At 52.6% G+C, this 24,252-nt stretch overlaps 1 protein-coding gene across 1 annotated transcript in view; it reads left to right on the top strand.

The window, feature by feature from the left end:
* The first annotated feature begins 7,224 nt into the window (after positions 1 to 7,224).
* The window catches only part of RAMP1 (receptor activity modifying protein 1), a 49,729-nt gene continuing 32,701 nt past the window's right edge, over positions 7,225 to 24,252 (top strand). The window contains exons 1-2 of the mRNA XM_059929050.1: positions 7,225 to 7,334; positions 23,683 to 23,821. Of these exons, the coding sequence (XP_059785033.1) occupies positions 7,283 to 7,334; positions 23,683 to 23,821 (191 nt within the window). The 5' untranslated portion in view covers positions 7,225 to 7,282. The remainder of the gene's footprint in view (positions 7,335 to 23,682; positions 23,822 to 24,252) is intronic.

A 24,252-nucleotide genomic window follows, 5' to 3' on the forward strand; every position in this document is an offset into this window, starting at 1 on the left:
ACAGCACTTAGGAAAAAATTGTGGAACAGCAAAACGATGCAATTAAATAGGCTTGGTAAATGGGTTTAGCTGTTTATAATATTCTACTTTATATAGCCCTCTCTTAAACTCTAGCAACTGTTGTTTCTACAATATAAAGATCTCTCTATATAAAATTAAAAGATAATTTTTAATGTTTATAAACTTTATATTTCAAACTTGTTACTTAGAGACTTGAAGCTGTATGTTTTGGATCAGAAACAGAAATGGTGTCATTTTTAAAACTCTGTGTTAAATCAGTTTTTTAAATGTTGACCAAGAAAAGGTTTATTATTATTTCATATATGAAAAATATAATTTATCTGAAGTCCTTAGTTCTACTTTTCAGTTGTCTTTAAGACTCTTATATTGGACCATAGGATAGCAAATAAACTGAGTCTATAGATATACATTTTGGAATATGTATATTTTTAAGTTTCCAAGATAGTTACATTACTGTTGTATACATTTAATGCATTTTTATGACTTTAGTATTAAACATTTAGATGTATTTTCCCTGCTTTCACTAGGAAGAGTGAACTTTGGTAAAGTACTTAAATTTAAATGGTCACCATATTATGTTCATTTTGTAATAAATTCTGTTATATTAGGTTAGAGTGTAAATTGGAACAATTTTCAAGACCTAATTTTATGCTTTATCTGATAACATAAATTTCTTTAATTGCTTACTTTTAAAAGTAACATACTGTTTAAAGTTGGAGTTTTACTAGTAGTAAGATGAACAAATATGCATTTTCTTCTTCAGTTTACAATGTTTAGAGCATTCAATATTTAGTTGGTATTGCTTGATTAAAAGTTACCCATTTAACATTTATATTTGGTGTACTTATATTTAATAAAGGTAGAATCTATAGTAAAATTTAATACTTTCTGCAGGTTTGGTGGCATTTTCCAAGTGTAAATTGCCTACCAGTGTTTATATGGAATACAAATGGACAGTAAGGCTATAGATCAAACTATTGGATTTCAAATTTTTCCTCTTTCATGGACTTTTTGGGCTTATTTCGTATATTAATTTGTCTCCGGTTATTACCAGACCCAGTCCAAACGTCTACCAGAAATTGGGTTCCAGGATGTTAAAAAAAAATTGGGGGGGGGACTTCCCTGGTGGCGCAGTGGTTAAGAATCCGCCTGCCAATGCAGGGAACATGGGTTCGAGCCCTGGTCCGGGAAGATCCCACATGCCGCGGAGCAACTAAGCCCGTGTGCCACAACTACTGAGCACGTGTGCCTAGAGCCTGTGCTCCGCAATAAGAGAAGCCACCGCAATGAGAAGCCCGCGCACCACAACGACGAGTAGCCCCCATTCACCACAACTAGGGAAAGCCTGTGTGCAACAGCGAAGACCCAGCGCAGCCAAAAATAAATAAATTAATTTTTTAAAAAAATTTTTTAAAGGACTCGATTAAATGAAACTTGAGAATCATCAGATTAGTAGATGATTCTCTAGTTTTGGCCATACATCAAGTTAGTAGAATCCTAGAATTATGGAGATTTCTTCCTATCTGTTAAATCATATGGTTATTTATATTAAAAGGCTACATTCAGAGTAACCTTTTTTTAATAAAGTTGAAACATGGATTAGACATTATTTTTAACATACTAGCAGCCATGAGAAGTATACCTCTAGTCGTTTGTTTCTAGAAGGATTTAATTCAGTGGAATTCTCTTTTAGAATACATAGAGACCAAATTACTGAATTCAATTTAGTAATCGAAAATATAGAAAGGATCATTTGAAATTTAACTTTGAGGTTTTTTGAAATAAAGATGTCCTCTTCAAAACCTAAAGGTATAAAGATCAGGCAACTTTTAGATCAAAAGGCTTTTAACCATGACCATGTAAATTGATCACTGTTATTAAGCTTCCCAAGTAAAGTGTAGAAACTGGAGAAATTCATGAATCTTTGGAACTGCAAGTGAAAAAGCAGTATTTATCTTATTCTCTAAGATCTCTAATTTGACATTGGTTAATTAAATTGTTATAGAATTTAAAAGACTGGTCAAATTATCCAGGTTTCCAAATATCTTCAGCCAGCAAAGTTGCAGATAATTTTAGCAGACTTAATTACTGCTCAGAAGCATTTTTCTTTCATACTGTGTTACTGGGACACCAAAGAGCACTTTAGCTGTACCACATAGAATATACAGGTAGTTATGTTTGGAGATCACCAGAGGCCTGGGATGTTGTAAAATACCCTGAGACTATCACCAAAAAAGTGGAACTAAAAATTCCCAGTTGGCTCTGCCTAATGCCAATGTTAATTCTAGTCCAAGGAGATAATATGTATAACTGAGAAGCTCAATATTACAGGTAGTTTCTTTTTTAAAAAATAGTTCTTCAGCCAGAGTTCTGCATATATTGACTTAACTTTTTTTCATTATTGATCATTGTTACTTATTGCAAAGTATCTATCTGGCATATAGTAAAATGTTTAAAAAGTGTTAGCTCCTGTGGTCAGCGAAGCAATGGCCCTCCAAGCTGACCAGTCTTCATGCCCAAACCTGTGAATGCGTCACATGGCAAAAGGGAGTTAAGGGTACAGAAGCAAGTAAGGTTGCTAATCAGCTGACCTTGACATGGAAAGATGATCCTGGATTATCTGGGTGGGCAGAAGAGAGAACCAGAGAAATGGCATTTCGAGAAGGGCTTCACCCACTGTTACTGGCTTTGAAGATGGAAGAAGGTGGCTAGGAGCCAAGGATTGCAAGTGGACTTTAGAAGCTGCAAAAGGCAAGGAAACATTGTCCCCTAGAGCTACCAGCAGCAATGCAGCCCTGCCGACATCTTGATTTTAGCCTGGTGAAACCTGTCTCCGACTTCTGACTTAACAGAAGTATGAGATAATAAATCTGTATTGTTTAAGCCACCAAGCTTGTGGTGATGTGTTACATCAGCAATAGAAAACTAATACAGCTATAAGTGTTACCTCTAGAGAACTGCTAGGAACAATATAAGATTGCTTATAGATTCTGTGTATCTTTGCCTGAATTTTGATTCTTGGGGATAAAGTAGGTATGAGCTATGAGTATTAAATGAACTGCCACCTCTTAGTATTTATATAGAACTTTTATCTTAATAACATCATGATACTTAGGGTTGATAGTGATAGTCCCCTGACAGATCAGAGAATGTCATTATTATGTATATTATCGACATTGTTATAAACAACTTCGGTTTTCCTGTGAGGAAGCTGAGAGCCAATACAGAAAAGTTGCAAAAATAGTACAGAGAGTTCATGTGTGCCCTTGGTTGGGCTTCCTGTAATGTTAACAGTTTACATAACCACAGTAAAATTATCAAAACTGGGAAATTAACATTGGTGCAGTACTACTGACCACAGATCTTATTAAGATTTCACCAATTTTAACCCCTGATGTTCTTTTTCTGCTTCAGGGCCCACTCCAGTGTCCTGCATTGTATTTAATTACTGTGTTTTCTCCATCCCCTCCAGTCTGGGACAGTTCCTAAGTTATTTTCCTGTCTTCCATGACCTTGACACTTCTGATGAGTATTTGATTAGCTGTTTTTATAAAATGCCTCTCAATTTTGATTTATCAGCTGTTTTCTCCTGATGAGATTGAGGTTATGCATTTTGTGATAAAGAATACCACAGAAGAGGTCTTCAGTACTTCATATCTGGGGTACATGAGCCGTCTCCTACAGGTGATATTATCCTTCATCACTTGGTTATGGCGGCCTCTGTTGGGTTCCTCCACTGTATTTTATTGGTATTGCTATTTTTCCTTCGTAACTGAGGGAGGTCTTTGCTGGTATGTAAATACCTGTTTCTCCTAAAACTTGTGCTCACTGGTTTAGCATCCATCAGCAAATCTTGCCTGAAACAGTTATTCTTGTGGTGTTTGTCTAATGATGATTTTGTATGTCTGTCTTTCCTTCTACATTTATTACTTAGAATTGTCCCGTGAGGAAAAGCTGTCCTTTCTCCCCCATGTATTTATTCAATTATTTATTTCAATATGGACTCAATGATGTTCATTCTGTTCTGTGAGTTATAACACTATCATTGCTTATTTTGTCGCTCATATTATTCCAGCTGTAGGGATTAGGAGCTTCTTTGGGTTGGGTTCTTTGTCTTTGAAAATCACCATCCTTTTTCAAGTACTTGCTTATTTTCTGGCACCACAGAGTATTTTAGGCTCATCTTATATGTTCCCTGCACCAGCCCTGGAATCAGCCACTTCTCCAACAAGCTGTGTTTCCTTTTCTTTGAGAATGATGTTTAGAAACCAAGATCTGGTCAGTAGATGTGCTCATGCTGTTGGAGTTGGTCGTAGGCCCTCTCAGCAGAGAGAACTAGGAAATGTATGCATTTCTGTCAATCTGTGCACCCAGACACACCTGTAGTTGTTTATTCAGACCTAGCATACACATCAAGTCATGACAGCATTGCTAAATCAGACCCCTGGGAGAAACATTTACTACCTGGAGTACAGCATTTGTGTAAAGTTCTTTTTGTCTTTATCCTTACAGTGTGCAGTCAGAATATCATTCTCTAAAGTTACTTAGGTTCTGTCTTTTATTCCTGATCGCCTTCAGTGTGGTTGTGTTATGTATTTGTAATAGAGCTGTTTCCCATCTCTTAGGGATCCTTCTCCTGGGGTCCAGTGTGACAAGTGTTGTTGATCTGTTTTGTCCAGTTTTTTTGTTGAAGTGGGGAGGGTAAATCCAGTCCCTCTTATTTCATCATGGCTGGAAACAGAAGTCTTCTTTTAATTTTGAATTTTTAGTAAAGTTGACCAGGTTTTGTTGAACTATCTAGATTGTGTCTTTAACCCTACTGTGCATACAGTAAAGCACTTGGCCATTTTCTCAACTCTTCCGTTGTTTAACCTAGCATCCATGTAGATGGAGGTGCCCAGGGAGAGGAATGATTTTCCATGCTACCAGCTAGAAATACAGATACATCGGACAAAATCTAGCCAGGGCAAAATTGTCAACTCTTAGATATGTGTCACAGCTATAAGAACAGGCGTTAAAAAGAGTTTGTCCCACTTTCCTACCTCTGCAGAAGGGAAAACCCATCATAATTACTGGGGCATCTCTTACCCAGACCCAAGGTGCAGAAAAGAAAACCATTAGGGGAGAAAGTGCCATGGTGTGTATACCTCTTGACTTTGGCATTCCCAAGAGAACTGTGAACTTCCTAAGTACATGAACTTGAGAAATACACTTTGTCTTGCTAGGTACATGTGTCTGTTAGGGTGGTGAGTGTGAGAAAATGGAGGAGAAATGGCAGAGGGCTTCCCCTGCTCAGACCATGCCTCCTGTTGCAGTTGAGCCTCAAAGAACATGTTGCAAAGAATGGCTCCTGCTGACCCCAATGGGGTCCCAGGTTAATGAAGGTACCTGGGGTAATGAAGAAGGAGTTGACCATAAGAAGATGCAGAGAGGCCCACAGACCAAGGGTGGAAAGGGTGACTCAAAAGGGTGAGTGGAGGGCGAGTCTGAGAGCAGCAGAGATGCCCGCTCTTCTCCCTAACCAGTGACTGGCTGTCCCCAGTATAGGGTTCACAGGGTTGGGCTGGGCCCCACTCATGTCCTGTAACCATGCCTTTCCCACCTGGCCTGGTCCCCGGTCACTGGCTCTTTACTTTGGCCTGCAGCCCCTTACACACTCCTCCACCCAGCCCTCAAGGCTTCTTAACACTGCAGCTGAGCCAGGCACACCCGGCCCCATACGTGTGGTTCCTGTATCACAGCATTCATGTTACTTAGATTTTCTGGATGTTCCTCACTAGATCCACCAACTGAAGCGCAGGACCTGCCTTGTTTACGCAGCACAGTCTTGCACACAGTTGGGACTCAGATGTTTCTTAAATGAATAAAGTGAGAGAGGCCAGGCCACCCACTGGGGTGTATCCTCCTAAGGTCTGGGAAGAGGGGCTACTCAAGAGCGCATGTGGCCTCCGCCACCATCTGACACAGACCCCTATCAGGACACTTGGGACCCCCCAGGTTGTAGGCATGCTGGCCCTGAGTGCCCTCCCAACCACCTGGCTGTCAGCTGCCGCCTGTTCTCTGAGCTGACAGCAGGTGGCCCTGTTGCCTTTCACTCAGCAGAGGGAAGTGCTGAGTCCGCCCACACGGGCTGACCACAGAGTCCTGCACTAGGCACTCTGCTGTGTGTATGAAGCTTCAGCCGCAAAGATGTGAGTTGCTCTCGGGGTAGTGATTCTTCCTCCTCCCTAGGGCAGTGGCTGATTCCTTAGCATGAGCATAAGTTTACTCAATTGCTCAGAGTTCTTGGAATAGTTTGTCGCAAGAAGCAACCACTGCAAGGTGAATCCAGCCACCAGAAGAGCTTGGAGAGCCCAGGTCAGCTCAGCTATGCTGGGCTGATGCCTCCCAGGTCAGGTCTGAGCAAGCAAGCTGGGGAAATCTGCACTTCCTCAGGCTTCCCGGGGCTCTCATGTGTCACCCTAGGGAGCCCTTCTCTTTTTACACAAGTTCAGAGTCAGAACGAGGCCTATCCCAGCCTCCTCTGCCTCTCACCACCCATTCTAGGCAGCAAGTCCACCAGGGCCACCTTTCTGTGCCCCCAAGAGCCCTCTTCCCTCCAGCCTCAGGGCCTCCGTGCACCGCCTCCCCTGCGCCCGCACCCTCTTCCTCATCTTGTCTTTCCAGTTCCTCATTGGACCTATGGGTCCTTTTTTGGTTACTGAGTCTCCCCAGGCCCCGGGACTGGTTTTGTCCTCTCAGGATCCCCAGTGCCTGCACCTTGGGAGAGGTGGATGGGCAAGGGTGGCCTTGGCCTTTTGCAAAGCAGACCCCCGAGGTAGGAGTGGGCGGTTGTAACCCAGGGAGAGGAGGAGGGATGGTGCCCGGGTTGACATGGAGATGCCCTGTCTAGAAGAGCCGCCCTAGTTAATCAAGTGTCTTGTTTGTCAAACACTTCAGGAGCGTCCCCCGGAGCCCGGGTGTGCGCTCGCCCGGGAAGGGTCCCGGCGCCGCGCTCGCTCCGCGCTCTCAGGGCTACTCGCCGAGGGCCGAGTCGCCTCGCAGGTTCAGCCTCGGCCCCGGCGCCCCGGCCGGCAGGTGCTGGCGAGCCCGGCTCCCCCGCTGTCGGCCGTCCCTTTGGGTCCCGGCGCCCCCCATCCCCGGCGGGCCACACTGCCGCCGCCTCCGCCCGCTCCGCTCCGCTCCCGCCTCCGCCCCCGGCGCGCCGCCCGGCGGGCTCAGTCCTCGGCGGGGCGCGCGGCGGGCGGACTCGGCTGCGGACATGGCCCGGGGCCTGCGCGGCCTCCCGCGGCGCGGCCTCTGGCTGCTCCTGGGTGAGTAGGGCGGGCGTCCCGGCCACCCCGGCTCCGGCTCGGGACGGGGCCGCGGGCGGCGCCTCCCTCGGGGGAAGGGGCGGCTTCGGAGGCGTCGCGGGCTCTGGAGCGGCGGGCGCTTCCCCCCCACCCCGGCCCCACGGGAGCGCTCGGCTCAGGGGGAAACGGCGGCCGCGCGGCCCCCTTCCCGCACCTCTGCTCCCGGCTCTGCGCTGCGGGTGCGGCCGTTTCAGGGTTTCGGAATCAGACCACGGGCCGTTTACCTAGAAAATTAGTTAAAACTGAAAATCTGACTCTGTCACGGCCAGCAGTTGCTGATGTGCCAATAAGCCTCCTTTGCAGATGTTCTTTGTCCTCTTCGGGGACATCTCCACAGCTTGTTGTTGTTTGTTGTTGACTTGTCACTTCTGGCTAATAGAAGTTCAAAGAGGGACCCTTGGTGAGGTGGCGGGACACGCTCGGCTTTCTGTTTTGAGAGACTGTAGATGGAAACCCCGTGGTGACAGGAACCTGCACCAGCCTTAGCAAAATTTCACGAGAAATTGTCATCTTCACTTCCCTGTCCACAATGTTTTCACAAAATGCTAAGCGACCTTCCTAAACTGCTTTAACTGCTGGACTCATTTCGTGTATTTAGTTAGTTACCTTTTAATAAAAACTAAATAGGTCTTTTAGAGTGAAAGAATCCAGTAGCCCTGGGAAACCTGAGTCCTGGCTGCCGAACAGATGATGCCGGTCTGAAGCACCTGCCGCGAGGTGCCCCTCCGTGAAGGGGTGACACCACACTGCTTTGTAGCTGCTGGAGAAGCAGCTTGGGGCCGTGGGGCTTGTGTGGGACGAGAGGGGCTGCAATTCCAATCTCCCTATTCGCCAAGGAGTGTTGGATCTGCCTAAAACCCTTAGTATCTGCTTCAGTAGAGTGTAATCTGAAAGCTGATCTTGCCACATAAGTGTTTTGGCTGAAGCTATGTGAAAAGCCCAGTCTTTTTTTTTTTTTTTTTTTTTAGTAAATTTATTTATTTTATTTATTTTTGGCCGTGTTGGGTCTTCGTTGCTGCACGCAGTCTTTCTCTAGTTGTGGCGAGCGGGGGCTACTCTTCGTTGCGGTGCGCGGGCTTCTCATTGCTGTGGCTTTTTGTTGCGGAGCACAGGATCTAGGCGCGCGGGCTTCAGTAGTTGCAGCACGCAGCCTCAGTAGTTGTGGCTCACGGGCTCTAGAGCTCAGGCTCAGTAGTTGTGGTGCACAGGCTTAGTTGCTCCGTGGCATGTGGGATCTTCCCGGACCAGGGCTCGAACCCATGTCCCCTGCATTGGCAGGCGTATTCTCAACCACTGTGCCACCAGGGAAGCCCAGCCCAGTCTTATAATAATATTATTCTCTTCTTTTGCATTAGGATCTATGGGCTTGACGTGGAACTTACTGTTTTAGTTTCCTAAGAAATGAACATTTCTGTTTTAGCAAGTTAGAGAGCCAGGTTGGCTCATTTCTTAAACGTAAATAAACAAATAAATGTTCTTTACTGCTGTCCAGAAACTGCACCCTCTAAAGCTTGTATAAATAAAACACTATTTCACGGTCACATATAAAGACCTTCCTTGTTTACCAAGAAAATAATACATGTTCTGGTGGAAGTTCAAAATCCTAGAATCTTAACATTATTCTGAAAGGTCTGGCTAATGTTATATCTTGGAAAAAGAAACATAACTTTATGAGGTTATCCGTTAATTAGTGTCATTGGAGCCCAGCGGTAATTAGAAGAATTACAGGAGCACACAGTTTTCTTCCCAAGTGGTGACGTGAGCTAGATCTCCTTGGTGATGAAGATTTTGCTACCCAGAAAAGCAAGGTGGCACTTCTTGTTTTTCATCAATCAGAAAAGAAGGGCATTTCCAGGGGGCCCAGAGTTAGTCTATGATGACTTCATTGTAAGCTGTTTTTATGAGTCCGCCTTTACTCAGGAGGGCTGGCTGACACTGTCCTCTACGAACTCATCTGTCATCTGTCCTGGGAAACACGCACCTTCCCTGGCATGCTGGGGGCGGTTGGAGGTTTTCTTGCAAGGCTGCTATATTTATTGAAATATGTGAGTCCGTATAAATGGAAGTATAACTGTTTGGAACCGACCGGGGCATCACAGGAAATGCAGTCGACGTGACTACTGCAGATTACCGTGCTGTTTTACGTCTGGAGGCGGTTCTAATCCTGGAGTCCAAGTCGGAAGGATTCTTTTTGCTAATCGACCTGGTGTGTTTGTTTCTTACCCTCTCTGTTCTGTTCAGGTGCAGGGAGAAGTTTCTGGGTTTTGTCTTCCTTCCACAGGCGCGTGCCAGTCGGAGTGCGTAGTATCAGTCCCGGGCCAGGGCTGTTGAGAGATGTTTGTGCCCTCATTGGAAGTGGCGGGAGCAACACGTCAAGGAAATGTTGTAGGTGGAATCCTTACTTAAGGCAAATAGCTAGTTCAGAAAGTCTGTTCCTCCTGATTTTTTTCTCCCAGAATGAAGCAGTTTCACAGCTTCTACTCAGAAGTGCTGTCTGGCAGAGTGTGCGATGTGGGCGCCCCATGTGGTGTGAATTCCAGTGAAGATGCTGAGCTGCCGACCCTGCAGCCCCGCGGGTTTGGCCACCAGCATCCCACTCCTTCGGGCACAGAGCCCGTCTCTCCCGAGGTCCACCTGGCACGGAGGGCTCCCCACTCAGTGGGCCCTGGCGCCAGCCCGCCCCCCAGGATCATCTCAGGGAGGAGCACGGGACCCAGGCTGAACAATCCGTCTTCTCCTGGAGCCTTCTGACTCTCTCCTCTCGGCTGGATGTGAGTGCCAGGTGCCAGATCCCATCCCAGGAACCTAGGGGGACTAGGAGTGGGGCACCTGTCCAAGCCGACAGAGGCAGACCAGACCTCTCCTGACTGAGCCTAGATTGAGCCCCGAGAGGTGAATTTCTCAATCCTGTAACCCCATCACATCTGAGCCAGGCGTGTCCCTTGCAGAACAGTGCCTGATACGTGGCAGAGGCTCACGGGGCTCTGAGAAGGGCACAGCCTGAGGGCAGTGGGATCCCTGCCCAAGAGCCTCTTGCTCTGCTGGGGACTCTGGGAAGACCCGAGGAGGAGGCGCTGCAGCCTTAGGAGGGGTGAAGGGGAGATGGGGCGGCTGCTGTGGCCTTAGCACCTACCCTGGCCCTGTGCCCGCCCGCCCCTGCTCTGCACTTTCTTCCTGGCAAATGGAGAAAAACACGATGCTGATGGGGCTCGGTCCTGTCCCCAGGCCCCAGCCACCAGCCCTCCACACACACACACACACACACACACACACACACACAACACACACGGAGCCCCTACAGGGATGTCCTTGGCACCAGCCCTCCCTGCTCCAGGATGGATGACCTTGGGTCTGGGTAACATTTCTAGAGAACGTGTTTGTTCTTAGCGAGGAGGGTTATGTCAACACAGCGGCAAGAGGAGGCTCCCAACCTAAACAAGAACTTATTCTTTGTAACATAATGACGGTATTGTTGTCGGTGGAGAAAAAAGTTTTTTCCCTAAGATTGTTTTATTTTAGTATTTTCTTTGACATTGAAAGACATCACTTCAGTCATCGTTCAAAACACAGACTCTAAGCAGCTTCACTGGAGCAGGATCCACTGCCAAGTCTCGGCAGGGGAGCAGGGGACCCCGTGGGCCCGAGCGTCGCATCACAGCCAATCCGTTCTTATTTATTCCTCATTAGGCCTCACAGTGTCTCCTTTATTTCCCTCCACGATTGCGCCCTCCCTCCCGGGTGCAGTTCCCACGGTCGATTCTGTGGGACCAGAGACCTGGCCCGCATCCCTCTGCCCTCCGCGGCCAAGCCGGGCGGCGCCCACCCTGCTCCCTGGGGCTCTGCACCCCGACACCCGACAGGCTCACCAGGAAGGGTTCTCCTGAGCCAGACCTCACCTGGGAGGCCCAAAGGCAGCAATTTACCCAGCAAATGACTGAATGATAACGCCTGCCTTACTGTCACAGACTCAGGCCAATTGTCGGCTGGAATGAAAGCAGTTCACGTATCACATAGCAAACCCGTGTTCCGGGGGAAGAGGCCTGAAAGGCGTAGTCAGGTAACAGAAACTTGGTGACACTGACACCCCAGGTTGGTCCTCTCCGCATGTGACTTTATTGCCTCCAGAAGATTCCAGGGTCCATTTGCGAGAGGAAGGATGGCTGCGGGCTGGGCGGAGGAGCAGATAAGGGAGCATCGGGGAGGCACTAGTTTCTCCTGGTAACTTCTACCTGGTGCAGAACACAAGTGGGCCCCAGGGTGTCAGGCCTGGAAGGGGCTTCTAGTAGGTAGAAGCCAGGGGTGCCACTACACAGCCTAGTGCTGGGGGCTGCCCGCTGCAGCCCCACACGAAGAAGGGTCCAGCACAAAACGCCCATGGTGCCAAGGCTGAGAAGCCGTGCTCCCGTTGAGCCACGAACGCGAAGGGTGCCATCTATGCAGAAAGAAGTAAGCCGCGGGCGGTTGGGCCCCTGATCTCAAGCCCCAGGGAGTCGGGAAGAGCGCTCCAGAGCACAAGAAGAGTTATGCAAAGGCCTTGGTTCTTGGAACTTTCCAGAAGCCTTTGTGATGGAAGCATGAAGGGAAGAGGGCTTTGAGCCAAGCTACAAGAGGACCCGATCCTCTGGGCCAAGGGGAGCAGTTCAGATTTCATTGCAAGGGCAACGGGCAGACCTGGAGGATATTAAACGCGGTGACGAGATGGAACACATGGTTTAAAGAGCCCTGGGCTGCTGTGCCGGAGCCCAGCGGGGGCTGGGCGGGGGCTGGGCGTGGGAGACAGGGCAAGGGAAGGTGGGGCTGAGCTGGAAAGAGTGGAGAGGCTCCAGAGGGTTCCACAGGTGGACAGAGGGCTCGGGCGTGGGAAGGGAGGCAGCAGCGAGGAATGCAGAACAGCTGGGCACCTGGCGGGCAGAGGCCGGACAGCTGCAGCATCACGGCCGAGGCTTCCAGGAAGTCACAGGGCCCCCGGTTAAATTCCGTGTCAGTGAAGCGACAAAGCGTTTTAGTATAAGAGTGTCTCAAGCAATATTTGGGACATACTTATACTAAAAAGAACTCGTTTACCTGCCATTCAAGTTTAACTGGGCGTCCTGTAGTTTTACTTGCTAAAGCTGGCGTCCCTATCCACAGCAGCCACGTTGGGTGACACGTCCCCTTGGACACTCAGGGATGGTGGCAAGTAGGCAGGTGTCTGCAGGGCACAGAAGAAGTGTGGCTGGGAGAGACGTCTGGGGCGGCATCCGTGTCAAGATGGTGTGAGAGCCTCGGATAGAAGGGATGGCCCCGGGGGTGTGGATGCAGGTGGGGCGCAGGCTCCCGAGGGAGGCCGGGGAGGGGAGGCCGAGGCCGAGGCCGAGGAGAGGCTGAGACAGAGACTGGGGAGGGCAGTTGGCGGGGGCGAGTGTGGAAGAGGTGACAGCTAGTGCAACCTGGAGAAGGTCAGGTCCTCTGAGAAGATGCAGAGAGGGCTCAACCAGAGTGCGTGCCTACTGAGGGTTTCCTCCGGGGTGCCAGGGTTTTAGACATGCAGATCTTTGATTCATCTGGAATGTCTGCTGATTTTCTAGCTAAATGGCTGTTGGGATTTGAATGGTGATTGCCCTGATTTGTTGATTGATCTGGGAGGATTTTAACAAGACCACCTGTTCAGGAAACAGCAGTCTGTCCTCCACCCCACCCACAGGATTCCTTTTCTCCTGCAGATTACTTGTTCAATTTCTAGAAATCTTGTGTTTTTTGGCTGCTACTATGACTGGGATATCTCCCCCAATTTATCTTCTATCTGGTCGTTGCTGGAACATAAGCTCCTTTTTTGTGCATTTGTTTTACGCTTGGCCGTCTTGGTGCGCGTGGTGGTTTCTAACAGTGCCAGCGTCTTGTTTTGTTTTCGTTCTTCTCCCCCTTGGCTTTTTCAGATAGATCATTAGATCATCTGTAAGGACGGGTGATCACCTCCTCCCCATGTTGACCCTCTTGGTTCCCTGCTCCAGCTGGGTTGGAGGGTGACTCTCTGCTGAGTAGGGGGTGTGGCCGCAGCTGCCTCCCTTCATTCCTGGCTGAGGGCAACAGGGCCTCAAACCTTCAGTCTTTCTCCTTTGGGCAAGATGCTTTTTTAATTTTATTTTATCTTTGCTAGGGATGGGGAGGGGAAGGGATAGAGAATGAGTCTCCTTTCCATGTGTGAAATACTCTTTTATGATGTTAAGGAAGAATCATTTCGTCCTTGGCAGCATGCAGAGCTCTGAATTCCCTCCTTGAGGGGCGGGCTGCTGGCACTGGGGAAATGGGGCCCCAGGTGGAGAGGGGGTTCACCAGTGTGAATCTTCCTGCATTTCTGGGATGAATGGAGTGTTCCTTGGGTCCTTGTGCTGCCTTTCAGCAGACTTGGGAGTCTGTTGCCCACTGCTTATTCTGAGTTATGCTTTGCTATTCCTAAGTGAGATTGCTCTGCACTTTCTTTGGTGGGTTTTATTAACAGCACTGGGGTTTCTTCCCAAAAGAGGTCCTCCAGGACCTGAAGGATCTTCATTTTCACTTGCAGAACCATCGAGTGGGGCCTTGTCTGGCAGGGAAGATAACTGAGAACGTTTTCAGTGTCTTTCGTGGGTCTTGGTCCTCTTGGGTTTCCTATTTCTTATGGTGATAATGTTTCACATTTTCCTGTGAACGTGTCCATTTTATCCAATATATCATTAATATAGGTACGTATTTTATTTTCTATTTCCCACTGTATCTGTGGACATATGTTTGCCATTTCTGGTCCAGTGTTGTGAATTGGCATTTTCCTGTCATCTCTCGATCAGAAGAGACAGTGATTTATCTCTGTTATTAGACCCCTCCCCTACCCCCAGAAGAAGCAGTTCGTTTCCCTTGAATGCCAAATCCACTTGTTTTTGTTCTCCCTTTTTCAGGAATGAAACTTGTTCTTGGGCATCATGGCTGCATCCCCTGAGTTTCTTTCTGTCTTGTGCCCGTTGTTAATATTTTCTTGATTTTCTGTCGTTGTGGGTTTTATATCCTCTTAAAATATGACTTATTTGGAAGCAAGTTTTTAACAACCCCAGTGACTCAGCCTTTTGGTTTCTCCCCCGACACTGTGGTCGGGCAGCAGCCGTAGACCACCACCACCACGGCTTAGCGTGCGTGAAGGCATCCTTCTGGGCCTCGCAGAATTTCCCTTTTGTAAAAGGCCCCTAAACCCACAAGAAGAGTGTGGAGTTTTGTTTGTTTGTTTGTCTTTTGGCTGTGCTGAGCAGCTTGCAGGATCCTAGTTCCCCGACCAGGGATCAAACCCCGGGCCCTCAGCAGCGCAAGCACCGAGTCCTAACCCCTGGACCGCCAGGGAACTCCTGAGTGTGGAGTTTTTATGTGTTGATTCTAGCCATCATCTTAAACTATATTACGTACGTATCCTTCCTCATCGTAGCCCCCCAGCTGTGTCAGGGCTGTGAGAGCCGTGCTTCAGCCCCACGCTGCTTCTCTGACTCAGTTTTCTGCCGCTGAGTTCCCGCACGCTCTGTGCCACTGGGACAGTGCGGAATTCACACACCTAATCCCTGCCAGCCACGTCCATGTGAGGGGTTCTTATAGCATAACCTTCTGTGTCCTCTTTATTGTTTTTTTAATTTTATTTTTTTACTCTTAATTGTGGTAGAATACATATAAAATTGACCATCTTAACCATTTTAAGTTACAGTTCTGTGGCATTGAGGCTATTCACATTGTCCTGCAGTCATTGGCACCATCCACCTCCAGAACTTTTACATCTTCCCAAAACGTTACTCTGCCCATGAAGCACTAACTCCCCATCCCCTTCCCCCAGCCCCTGGCAACCACCTTTCTACTTTCTGTCTCTTTGATTCTGACTCCTGTAAGTACCTCACGTGAGTTGGAATCATATAGTATTTGTCTTTTTGTGACTGGCTTCTTTCACTTAGCATAGTGTCTTCAAGGTTCATTCATGCTATGGCATGTGTCACAATTTCCTTCTTTTTTAAGGCTGAATAATGTTCCCTCCTGTGTATATACCACATTTTGTTTATCCATTCATCTATCGATGACACCTGGATTGCGTCCACCTTCTGGCTATTGTGAATAACGCTGCTATGAACACAGGTGTGCAAGTATCTCTTAGAGATCCTGTTTTCAATTTTCTTGAGTAAATACCCAGAAGTGGAATTGCTGGATCATATGGTAGTTCTATGTTTACTATTCTGAGGAACTGCTATACTGTTTTCCACAGTAACTGCACCATTTTACATTCCCACCAACAGTGCACAAGGGTTCTGATTTCTCCACATCCTCACCAGCACTTGTTCTTTCCTGGTTTTTTGATGGTAGCTGTCCTGATGGGTGTGGGATGCCCTTTATTTCTTTCCAGGTGGAATCCAACTTTGTCAGGGATGATACTGTGCTTTATTATTTTTTGGTCTTACATTTGTGTGACTCCACTGCCCACCTTTTGGATGTTATTCTGCATCGCTTAGGTGTTTGATCTGATTTAGCATCCTATTTTCTCGTGGATTCAGGGGACACATTGACAGGTCCTCCCACATCCAGCACAGAGCAGGCACTTCAAGGAGGGGAGGGAGGAGGAGAAGCAGCATCCCTGGGCCAGAGCAAGGGGCCGGTGGGTCTGCAGGCTGACCACAAGGATCAAAATCAGGCGACAGTCAGGAGAATCTTCTAGGTGAGGGCTTCGTTGGAGCAAGTTGCTGCTTGAGGGGGAAATGGAAGGGCCCCTGGTCCTCCTCTCTCTCAGCCCTTGACTGGCTGCTCAGAGGGTGGCAAGGGCGGGAATTCCTCTTGCCAGGTATGGAGAGCATCCTGGGACAGGGGGCGAGCTGGACCAGCTGACCTCCTGCAGAGAGAGGGCGTTAGGTGGAACAGAGACGGGAGAGGAAGAGCTCAGGGGAAGCCGAGGGGCTTTCGCTCTAGAGGAAGTTCAGTGTGACGGAGGCTGGCAGTGGGGAGACGCCCAGGGGCCACGTGGGGAATGCTGGAGGGACCACGGCACCCACTCAGGGGCTGGCACAGGGGCCCTCCGGCCCCCCAACGATGGAGCGTGGTGACCGATGGAGCCGGTTCAGGAGAACCCGACTCGCGGGCAGCAGGAATGGGCACTCGGATGGGCTGGGGAGCTCCTCGCTTGGGCCCCAGGCTCTCCATCCTCTGGAGAGGTCGTCTCCAGGCTCTCGTGGCCCAGCCCCTGTCGGTAAGGTCGCTGGGACGTGCTTCTCCAGTCGCTGTGCGGCGATTCATCTGCGTGTCAGAAAATCATGCAAAGGTAGACTCCCTTAACAAGTGAGATGTTGAAGTTAGTTTCTAAAATCATGAAAATCCTTTTGCTTTCCTCTGAGGGCACCGCGTGTTCCTTAAGGACACCAGTGATTTTAGTGGGAGCAATGGGCTTGAGTCGGCTGTACCTGCTCAGATAGAAAGTGCTGGTCCCCTGGGACTAGGAGGCCCCGGTGCCGGGAGGAGAGGCAGCTCGGCCGTTGGCCCTTGGCTTGACCTCGTGTTCTTCGGGGCACCTACACATGGCCAGGCATCCATCTCGTGGGACGCCCACCTCTCCAGTGAGACCCCTCCAGGCCGCTCATGGGGAGGTGGCCCTGGGGAAGCCAGCCTGCAGAGGTGACTTGGTTCGAGGCTCTCAAAGCCTCAGCGGACATCGATCATCTATAGCCTTTGGGGCTGCTTTCAGGGTCTCTGGCACTGAGGTGGCCACCCTCACCATCTCTCCCACGTGGTCTGAGATGAGCATGCCAGGGGTTGCACCCCAGCTCCACCACTCCTGGGCTGTGTGACTCTGAGCAGGTTGCCTAACCTCTCAGGGCCCCTCTGTCCCCATGTGTAAAATGGGAGAATAATACCTGCCCTGTTGATTACTTGCAAGGATTAAATAAGCTAATGCCCGTAGAGGGCTTAGGACAGGAGCTGGCCACGTGAGCTGCAGTTGTCACCACCCTCGATGGGGCTTTCCCAGCATGTGACAGTGGGAGGGGAAGTAGCAGGCCTTTTGCAATTGATGTGTAACCGATCTAGAGCCTGATCTGCATTCTATCCATTTATACCAACTTGCTTTCAAAGAGAATACAGACAGTGGCTCTTGATAGACACACAGGTACCTTAAGGCACCAAAATATGACCTGGTATCACATTACGCAGTCCCCAAAACCCTCCAGAAGGGGATGAAATCAACAGAGTATTTAAGCAGGGAGGAGAGAGAAGCATCTCACAAGATGCTGGCTGAGGACAGGTTTGAGGCCCAAACCACTCTGCGCTTTCTAGAAGCCAGAACAGACCTGGAAAGTTAAGAGAGCTGTCCCTGGCCAGGAGTGCGGTGTGCTCCAGCACATCTGCTCCTTCAGTGAGTGTGCCGTCAGCCAGAAGCCTGCTGAGGGCCGGCGCTGGGTGTGCAGGAGACGCAGTCTCCGAGGCGCCGCGGTGGCTAACCAAGGGTTAGGAGACGGCGCGATGCACGGTCAGAGACGGCTCTGTGCTGAGCAGGGCAGAGGAGGTGATGGTTCGCTGGGCCTTGAGGGTTGAGTAGGAGATTTTACTGGACACACAGAGTTCTTGTTTTTTCATTTTGTCGTTTGGGTTTTTGTTTTCTTTTTCCAGAGTAGACTGAGAAAGGCTGAAGGTAACATGTTCAAACCAAGTTCTGTTTACATCATCCTCTGGGGCATTCACTGACAGGCCAGGCATGTAGCTGCCTGGGCATTTGGCTCCCAAGTGGCTGTACCCAGGAGAGTCCTGGAAGTGGGTGGTTTTCACCCTGCTGGCCCTAGCTGGGTGAGCAAAAAGTGATTCAGCAAGAACATGACGAGCAAGGATTTTTCCGATAGCTATTAGGAAAAGGTCTGGACAGAATACAGAGAGAATATTTTAGAAATTATACTTTTAACCTGTGGAAAATGTAGAAAAGCATAAAGCAGAAAATAAAGATCATCTGTAATTACACCACTCAGAGATAAGCCACTGTTGACATTCCCTTCAGATTTATTGTTTTTATTGAGGTCTAATTGACATAGAATAAACTGAGTATGTTTAAAGTGTATCATTTGGAAGGTTCTGGCATAGGTATACACCCCCGTGGACTCAAGACCGTGAGCATGTATATCCGTCACCTCCAGAAGTGTCCCATGCCTTTGTCCCCTCCCCCTCCTGCCCCCTCCCATCACCCCTGCTGGGCCCTGGGGTCAGGCTGGCACTTCCTGTGAGTCGCTAAGGGCCCCTCAGTTTGCAAATCCACAGGGAGGGCCACTCGTCTATGAGGTGGGGTTGATTCTGTGAACACGTCTTCTGGAAGCCAGCCCTGTTTGCCCACGTGGTGTGGGATGTTCCCATTTCACAGAGAAAGAAACTGTGGCCGAGAGGTGGCGAGGCCTCCTCTGGGCCTGGCCTGGGGGTGGGGGTGGGCAGTGTGCTGGGGGCCCTGGAGGCTCACGGGCTCTGAATTCAGCCCCCAGCCGGTCACTCTGACGAGCAGGCCCCCCAGCAGGTGCCCTTCCCTCGGCTCACCTCCCACCGGTCACCCCAGCTCTGGGAGGACCGTGTGAGTCTGCGGCTCCATCTCTGCAAACGTGGGGTGGGATGAGTGGCAGCGGGATGGGCCAGTCCCGCAGACGTGCAGCCACAGGCCAAGGGCCCAGGCATGAAATGAGACCTATCAGGTCCTCACTTCTGGGCCCTCATCTCTCGTTAGAAAACCCAAATGCCCCAGAGCCCCGAGGTCCCCCGTGGGGAGCCTGCCGCCCCATCTTTCTGGCCCCGGGCACATGGCCGTAGGGATCTCACTGCCATTTCTCCTCCCGTCAGGGACATTTTCCAGCTGTTTCTCTAGGCGCCCCCAGGCTCGCTGAACTGAACGATGCCGACGCCAGGGGAAGTCCTGCCTCGACTCGCTGCTGTCTGCCTGGCAGGCTTGCACTCGGCCTTTTCAAGACATGAGTTATGAATGATTAAATTTGCAGTCACACAGGATTGGAACCCATCTGGCCCCAAACAGCTGGTTTTAAAACTTTGGGCAATTTTATTCAGTGTTAAAACCATAACGTTTCCTCTCTTTCCAATGAAAGAAACCACATCAGGCTCTTTTTTTAAAAAAAAATCTAAGTGTCATTCTCCTCTACTTAGAAATGAAACTGGTTTCCAGATTCACGCAGACAGCTTGCCCAGCCTCGTCCCAGTTGCAGGAACGACCGCAAAGAGAGCAGCCAGGCTCTGGGCTCCCCCAGGGCAGGAGAACAAGGGCAGCGGGGTGTGGGTGTCTGCTCCTCGGGAGGCAGACAGTGGCTCACAGAGAGGTGGGAGCTGCCGCCCAGGGACCAGCCCAGAGCCAGGCCGGTCAAGGCCACAGGGCAGGCCCTGAAGCCAGCCCAGGGCAGGGCTGCGCACAGAAGGTGCGGGCTAGAGTGTGACCCCTGAGGCCGAAGGGCAGGGTGGCCGCTCCGGCCGGGCGGGGGCAGGTGGCTGCCGGATGTACACAGCCCAGAGGAGGGGACAGCAGCAGGAGGCCGGCCCGAGTGTCAGGGAGGGACCCCCTCACGGGGGGACTGTGGCCTGAGGACACGTCCCTCGGAGCCCATTCCAACCAGGCCCTCGGCCTCTGGCCCTCCACCCACCCTGCGCACTAACTCTGGGGCCGGTGGGCCCCTGCTTCCCTGACCTTCCAGGGACTCGGGAGCCACCCAGCTCCCTTAGATCAGATCTCTCCAGTGCCCACATCAGCCCATGGCTTTCTGTCGCGAGCACCCAGCGCCCTGAGATGCGCGTTCATCTTCGTTCGCTGTAAACCAGCCCTTCCAGAGCAGGAGGGGAGCCCGCCGCGCTTCCTGACCCTCCTTGGGATGGTCCGAGGCACCATGCTTCACTCCCACGCAGAATGTCCACTGGTACACTGGGCACCACCATCTGGTTCACCTGACAAATATTAACGTGCAGAGCCGCTGGGTACCAGGGAGGACATCCACGTGAGTCATAAAGAGTGGGCGAGGAGAGGACAGCAAAGTGGTTCCGCCAGCCCTAAACAAGGCACTAGATGCAGAGGTTGGGGGGGGGGGGGGGTGCTGGGACCTTAGGGAGGAGGACGGGCGACATTTGAGCCTGAGCTTTGCCAGAAAGGGTGGTCCAGGTGGGGAGCGCAGAGCAGATGCCAGGAGCAGTGAGGGGGGGGGAACACGTGGGGGGGCGACCGGCCTTCAGAGTGAGGCTGCAGCTCCCCCGTGCGTCTGTGTCTAAGCCTCCCCGAGCTACCTGCGGCCCCTGGCGCTTCCTCTCCCCGCAGGTGGGCTTCCTCGGGGGGTCTTGAGAGGGCAGGGGTGGGGAGCAGCCCCTTCCCCGCGGCTGGCCCTCGGGTGCACGTGCCGTGCCGTGTGGACCCTGAGGGGGCCACACCCGGGCTGTTGGGAAGCGGCGTGAACTCAGGGGCTTTCAGAGGCTCCCGCGTCTCCCTCCCCGGCCCCCTGAGCGCCCCGGGAGCCTCACTCCTTCACCCCCAGCCGGGCGCCCCTTCCCAGGGTGTCGAGGGCGGGTCCTCTCCTGGGGGCTCCTCCGAAAGGCTTTCCCTCTTGCCAGCCTTTCATCTTCCCCGTTCCCCCCGCTCCCATTACTCCCGGCTTCTCGAGCTACAAACCCTGGGGGTCCTCCCCATCTGACCGGCTTCCAGGCACCCAGCCTGCCTGTCCAGGCCTGGGGGACAGTGGGACCCTCCAGGCGGCGGGTGCGGGAGGAGGCACCTCAGCGCGCAGGCAGGTGCAGCCCGAGGCTGCTTCCAGCTTGGGCCGCTGGCCTCACCTCCACTTCCGTGTGCCGTGGGTTCCCTGCGTTCGGGGTTTTATTTGTAACTAATCACAGAGTTGTACTTTTACTGCTATGAAATGTCACTTTGTTAGCTTGGCCCCCCTGCCGAGATGTGTCCAGCCTGGAGTCTGTCACTGAAATTAGGTAAATGGGCTTGTTAGCCTCCCACCCCGTCAACGTGTCGGGGGACGGACGTGGAATCCAGGGGCGCGGGGCCGTCACGGGGATCCTGGAGAGGCGCGCGGAGTCCCCGCCATCGCGTCCCCCGGGACAGCAGAGAGGCCTCGTCGTGGCTCCCTCCGACCGCAGCCCTCCCCGACCCCAAGCCTCCGACCCTGCCCGGACCCGGCGTGCTGGTCACTGGCCACCAGTCCCCGCCGTGCTGAGAACCAGCGGTGCTGGGAGGGGACGGCTCTTGCGCACTCTGGCCCGGCGTCCAGGGGCACAGGCTCTGGCAGGAGGTGAGTGCTCTGCAGAGGCCCCGGGGCCCCCGCCAGCGCCCCCCCCACCACCCCGCCTCAGGCTCTTGGCGGGGCGGGGACAGAGCACCGTCCTCCTGCCTGCGAGGGGCCCCTGTGCCCGGCCTGCCCTCCCGGCCCCCAGGGGCGGCCTGCCCTTCGCTTCTGATTAAGGCAGCCCGTCGGCTCTGTTACCTGTCACCAGCACCAGTGTCCACCTGCTCTTCCCCAAGTCCACAGGCTTCTTGTGAGAGCCCGTCCGCCCCTCCGCCCCGGCCGGGCCTTCAGCTTCCCGTTCGGCTCTCCGTTCTGCCCACCGTGGGCCGGTCAGAGCCCCGTCTGTGGTGTGTGAACTCCTTCATCTACCCTACTGTCCACCTGCCCAGCCGCTCAGCCATCCACCCACCCACCCATTTACCCATCCATCCATCCACCTACCTACCCATCCCCCCACCTCGTCCCCCCCATGCACTAACTCTTGAGCCCCCAGAGTCGCACACTAGAATGGCTCTTCCCACCCCTGCCGTCACCACCTCTCTGACCACCCCCCACCTTCCTCACCTACCCCCGCCCCGAGATCTGCAGCAGAGGACAGGTCAGGCCTTCTGCCCCACTTCCTGCTTCCGGCCTGGTCCCAAGCCTCGCGGTCTGGGAGTTGGCTGGGTGCAGGCCCCGAAGGAGGCAAGGCTAGTTCAGTCTAGTCTACACCGCTTCCAGTGCTCGGACCTTGGGCCTGTTTCTGAGCCCTGAATCCCCAGTTCCCATCTGTAAGTCTATGATCACCATAGGACCCCACCCCAGGGTAGTCGTAAAGAGCTTTGAGCAGCGCCCGAATATTCTAGGGACTGGAGTACCAGCTCCTCTGCATTTCACTCTGGGAAGACAGAGGCCGAGGGGGAGGAGTCCGAGGGGCCAGGGGCTCCCACCTGAGCGCACACCCCTACCTGGCCTGAGCGCCTCAAGTGGCAGCTCGCCATCCACCCATGTCCCTGAGTCCAAGAATTCCCAGCGCAGCCCTTCCTCCCAGGGATTTGGAAGGGCCTGCCGGTGGGGCTGGGCGGGTGGGTACCCTGCAGGCAGAGGAAGCAGCAGGGCCTGGGGGACGGTTGGGTGCCTGCAGGCAGAGCCCAAGCAGGGAATGCAAGGAGCCCGACCCCACCCCAAAGAGCGGCAAGGTGGACAGTGGACGTTCAGCCTGAAGAGGGCAGAGGGAGGAGGCCTGGCGGGGGGAGGACCCAGGGGAGAAGCTTCCTCACCTGCCTGGCGTGTACGGGAGCCAGTCTTGGGCTTGGGGGAAATGAGTGAATCTTGCTTTGTGCAGGGCACTGCTCGACCATTTGTAATTTCTGACTGTACCTTCATCAAGGCGGGAGGGTGGAAACACTTCACGTGACCGTTTGTCTGCTGGGTGGTTTCTAACTGCTGAACATCCACACACAGAGGATGTGAGCTGGGTGCTGGGTGCTGCGGCCCAGCCCACACGAGCCGGAGGAAGAGGGGCGGGCGGCGGGCTCCAGGACCCTGTGCCGCTGGCCCTCCCTGGGGCGGGCGGATTCCTCCTCCTCACTCCCGGGCAGAGGCCTCGTGGCCTCGCGGGTGATGAACCAGGGTCTGGTCCCAGCAAGCTGTTCTCGCGGCCGCAGTTTCCATGTCTGTGAAGTGCAGGCCTTGGGAACCATGTCGGGAATGGTGTGAGAGTCAGACCCTGTGCCCGGGACAAGAGGCAGTGCGGACCCCATTCTGTCTCTGTCGCCCAGGGAGACATCGTCATCAGACCCGCTATTAGCAGGCAGGGCCTTTGCTGGGCCCCGAAACAACTGATGAAGGAATGATCCAGTTGGAGCCTAGACGCCCCCTCTGGGGATCACGGGGACCCCAGGGCATCCTGGTGGCCTCAGAGTCAGACGGGGCTCCCCGGATGGCCCTGGGCTGGGAGCCCCGAGGGCTGTGGGCTGTGGACAGAAGAGTCCCTGACCCGCAGCGGGGGCGGGCGGGCCCGGCGAGGCCGGAGGGTGACCGTCGTCTGGGGGCTGTCGTTGCAGCGAGCCACCTCTTCATGGCCACCGCCTGCCAGAACGCCACCTTCAGCACCCTCCTCCACGAGCTCTGCCTCGCCCAGTTCCAGGTGGACATGGAGGCCGTCGGGAGGCCGCTGTGGTGCGACTGGGGCAAGACCATCGGGTGAGTCCGCGTCTCCGGCGTGTGGGGCGTGTCGGGGGGCGGGGCCGCGGGCCCCGTGAGAGGGTTTCCCTCAAGGCCACGGTTGCGGTGCTTCACCGAAGTCCAGGGTGTGGATGCGCCACGGGCCGGGACCAGGGTGAGGGCGAAGGAGGGCGCCCCTGCCACGTGAGCGTGGACGGCGGGGTGGAGGAGGCCTGAGCGCGGCGACCTGGCGTCACGGTGGGTGGCGGGCGCCAGCGTGGCAGGCGGCGGGGGGTTCCCTTTGGACCTTGTCCGGTCTGGGAGGCCTGTAGCCGGGAGCAAGTTCTAGCGGCCGGGCCGAGTCCCTGTGACAGGAGCCCCCGAGGGCAGGGCTGTACCCGCAGCTTCCCTCCATCCCCATGGTCTGGCCAGGGCTGTCCTTCCTGCCTACTCGGGGCTCGGCGCTTCCT

The sequence above is a fragment of the Balaenoptera ricei genome, chromosome 7 (assembly GCF_028023285.1).
Source record: "Balaenoptera ricei isolate mBalRic1 chromosome 7, mBalRic1.hap2, whole genome shotgun sequence".
NCBI lineage: Eukaryota > Metazoa > Chordata > Mammalia > Artiodactyla > Balaenopteridae > Balaenoptera > Balaenoptera ricei.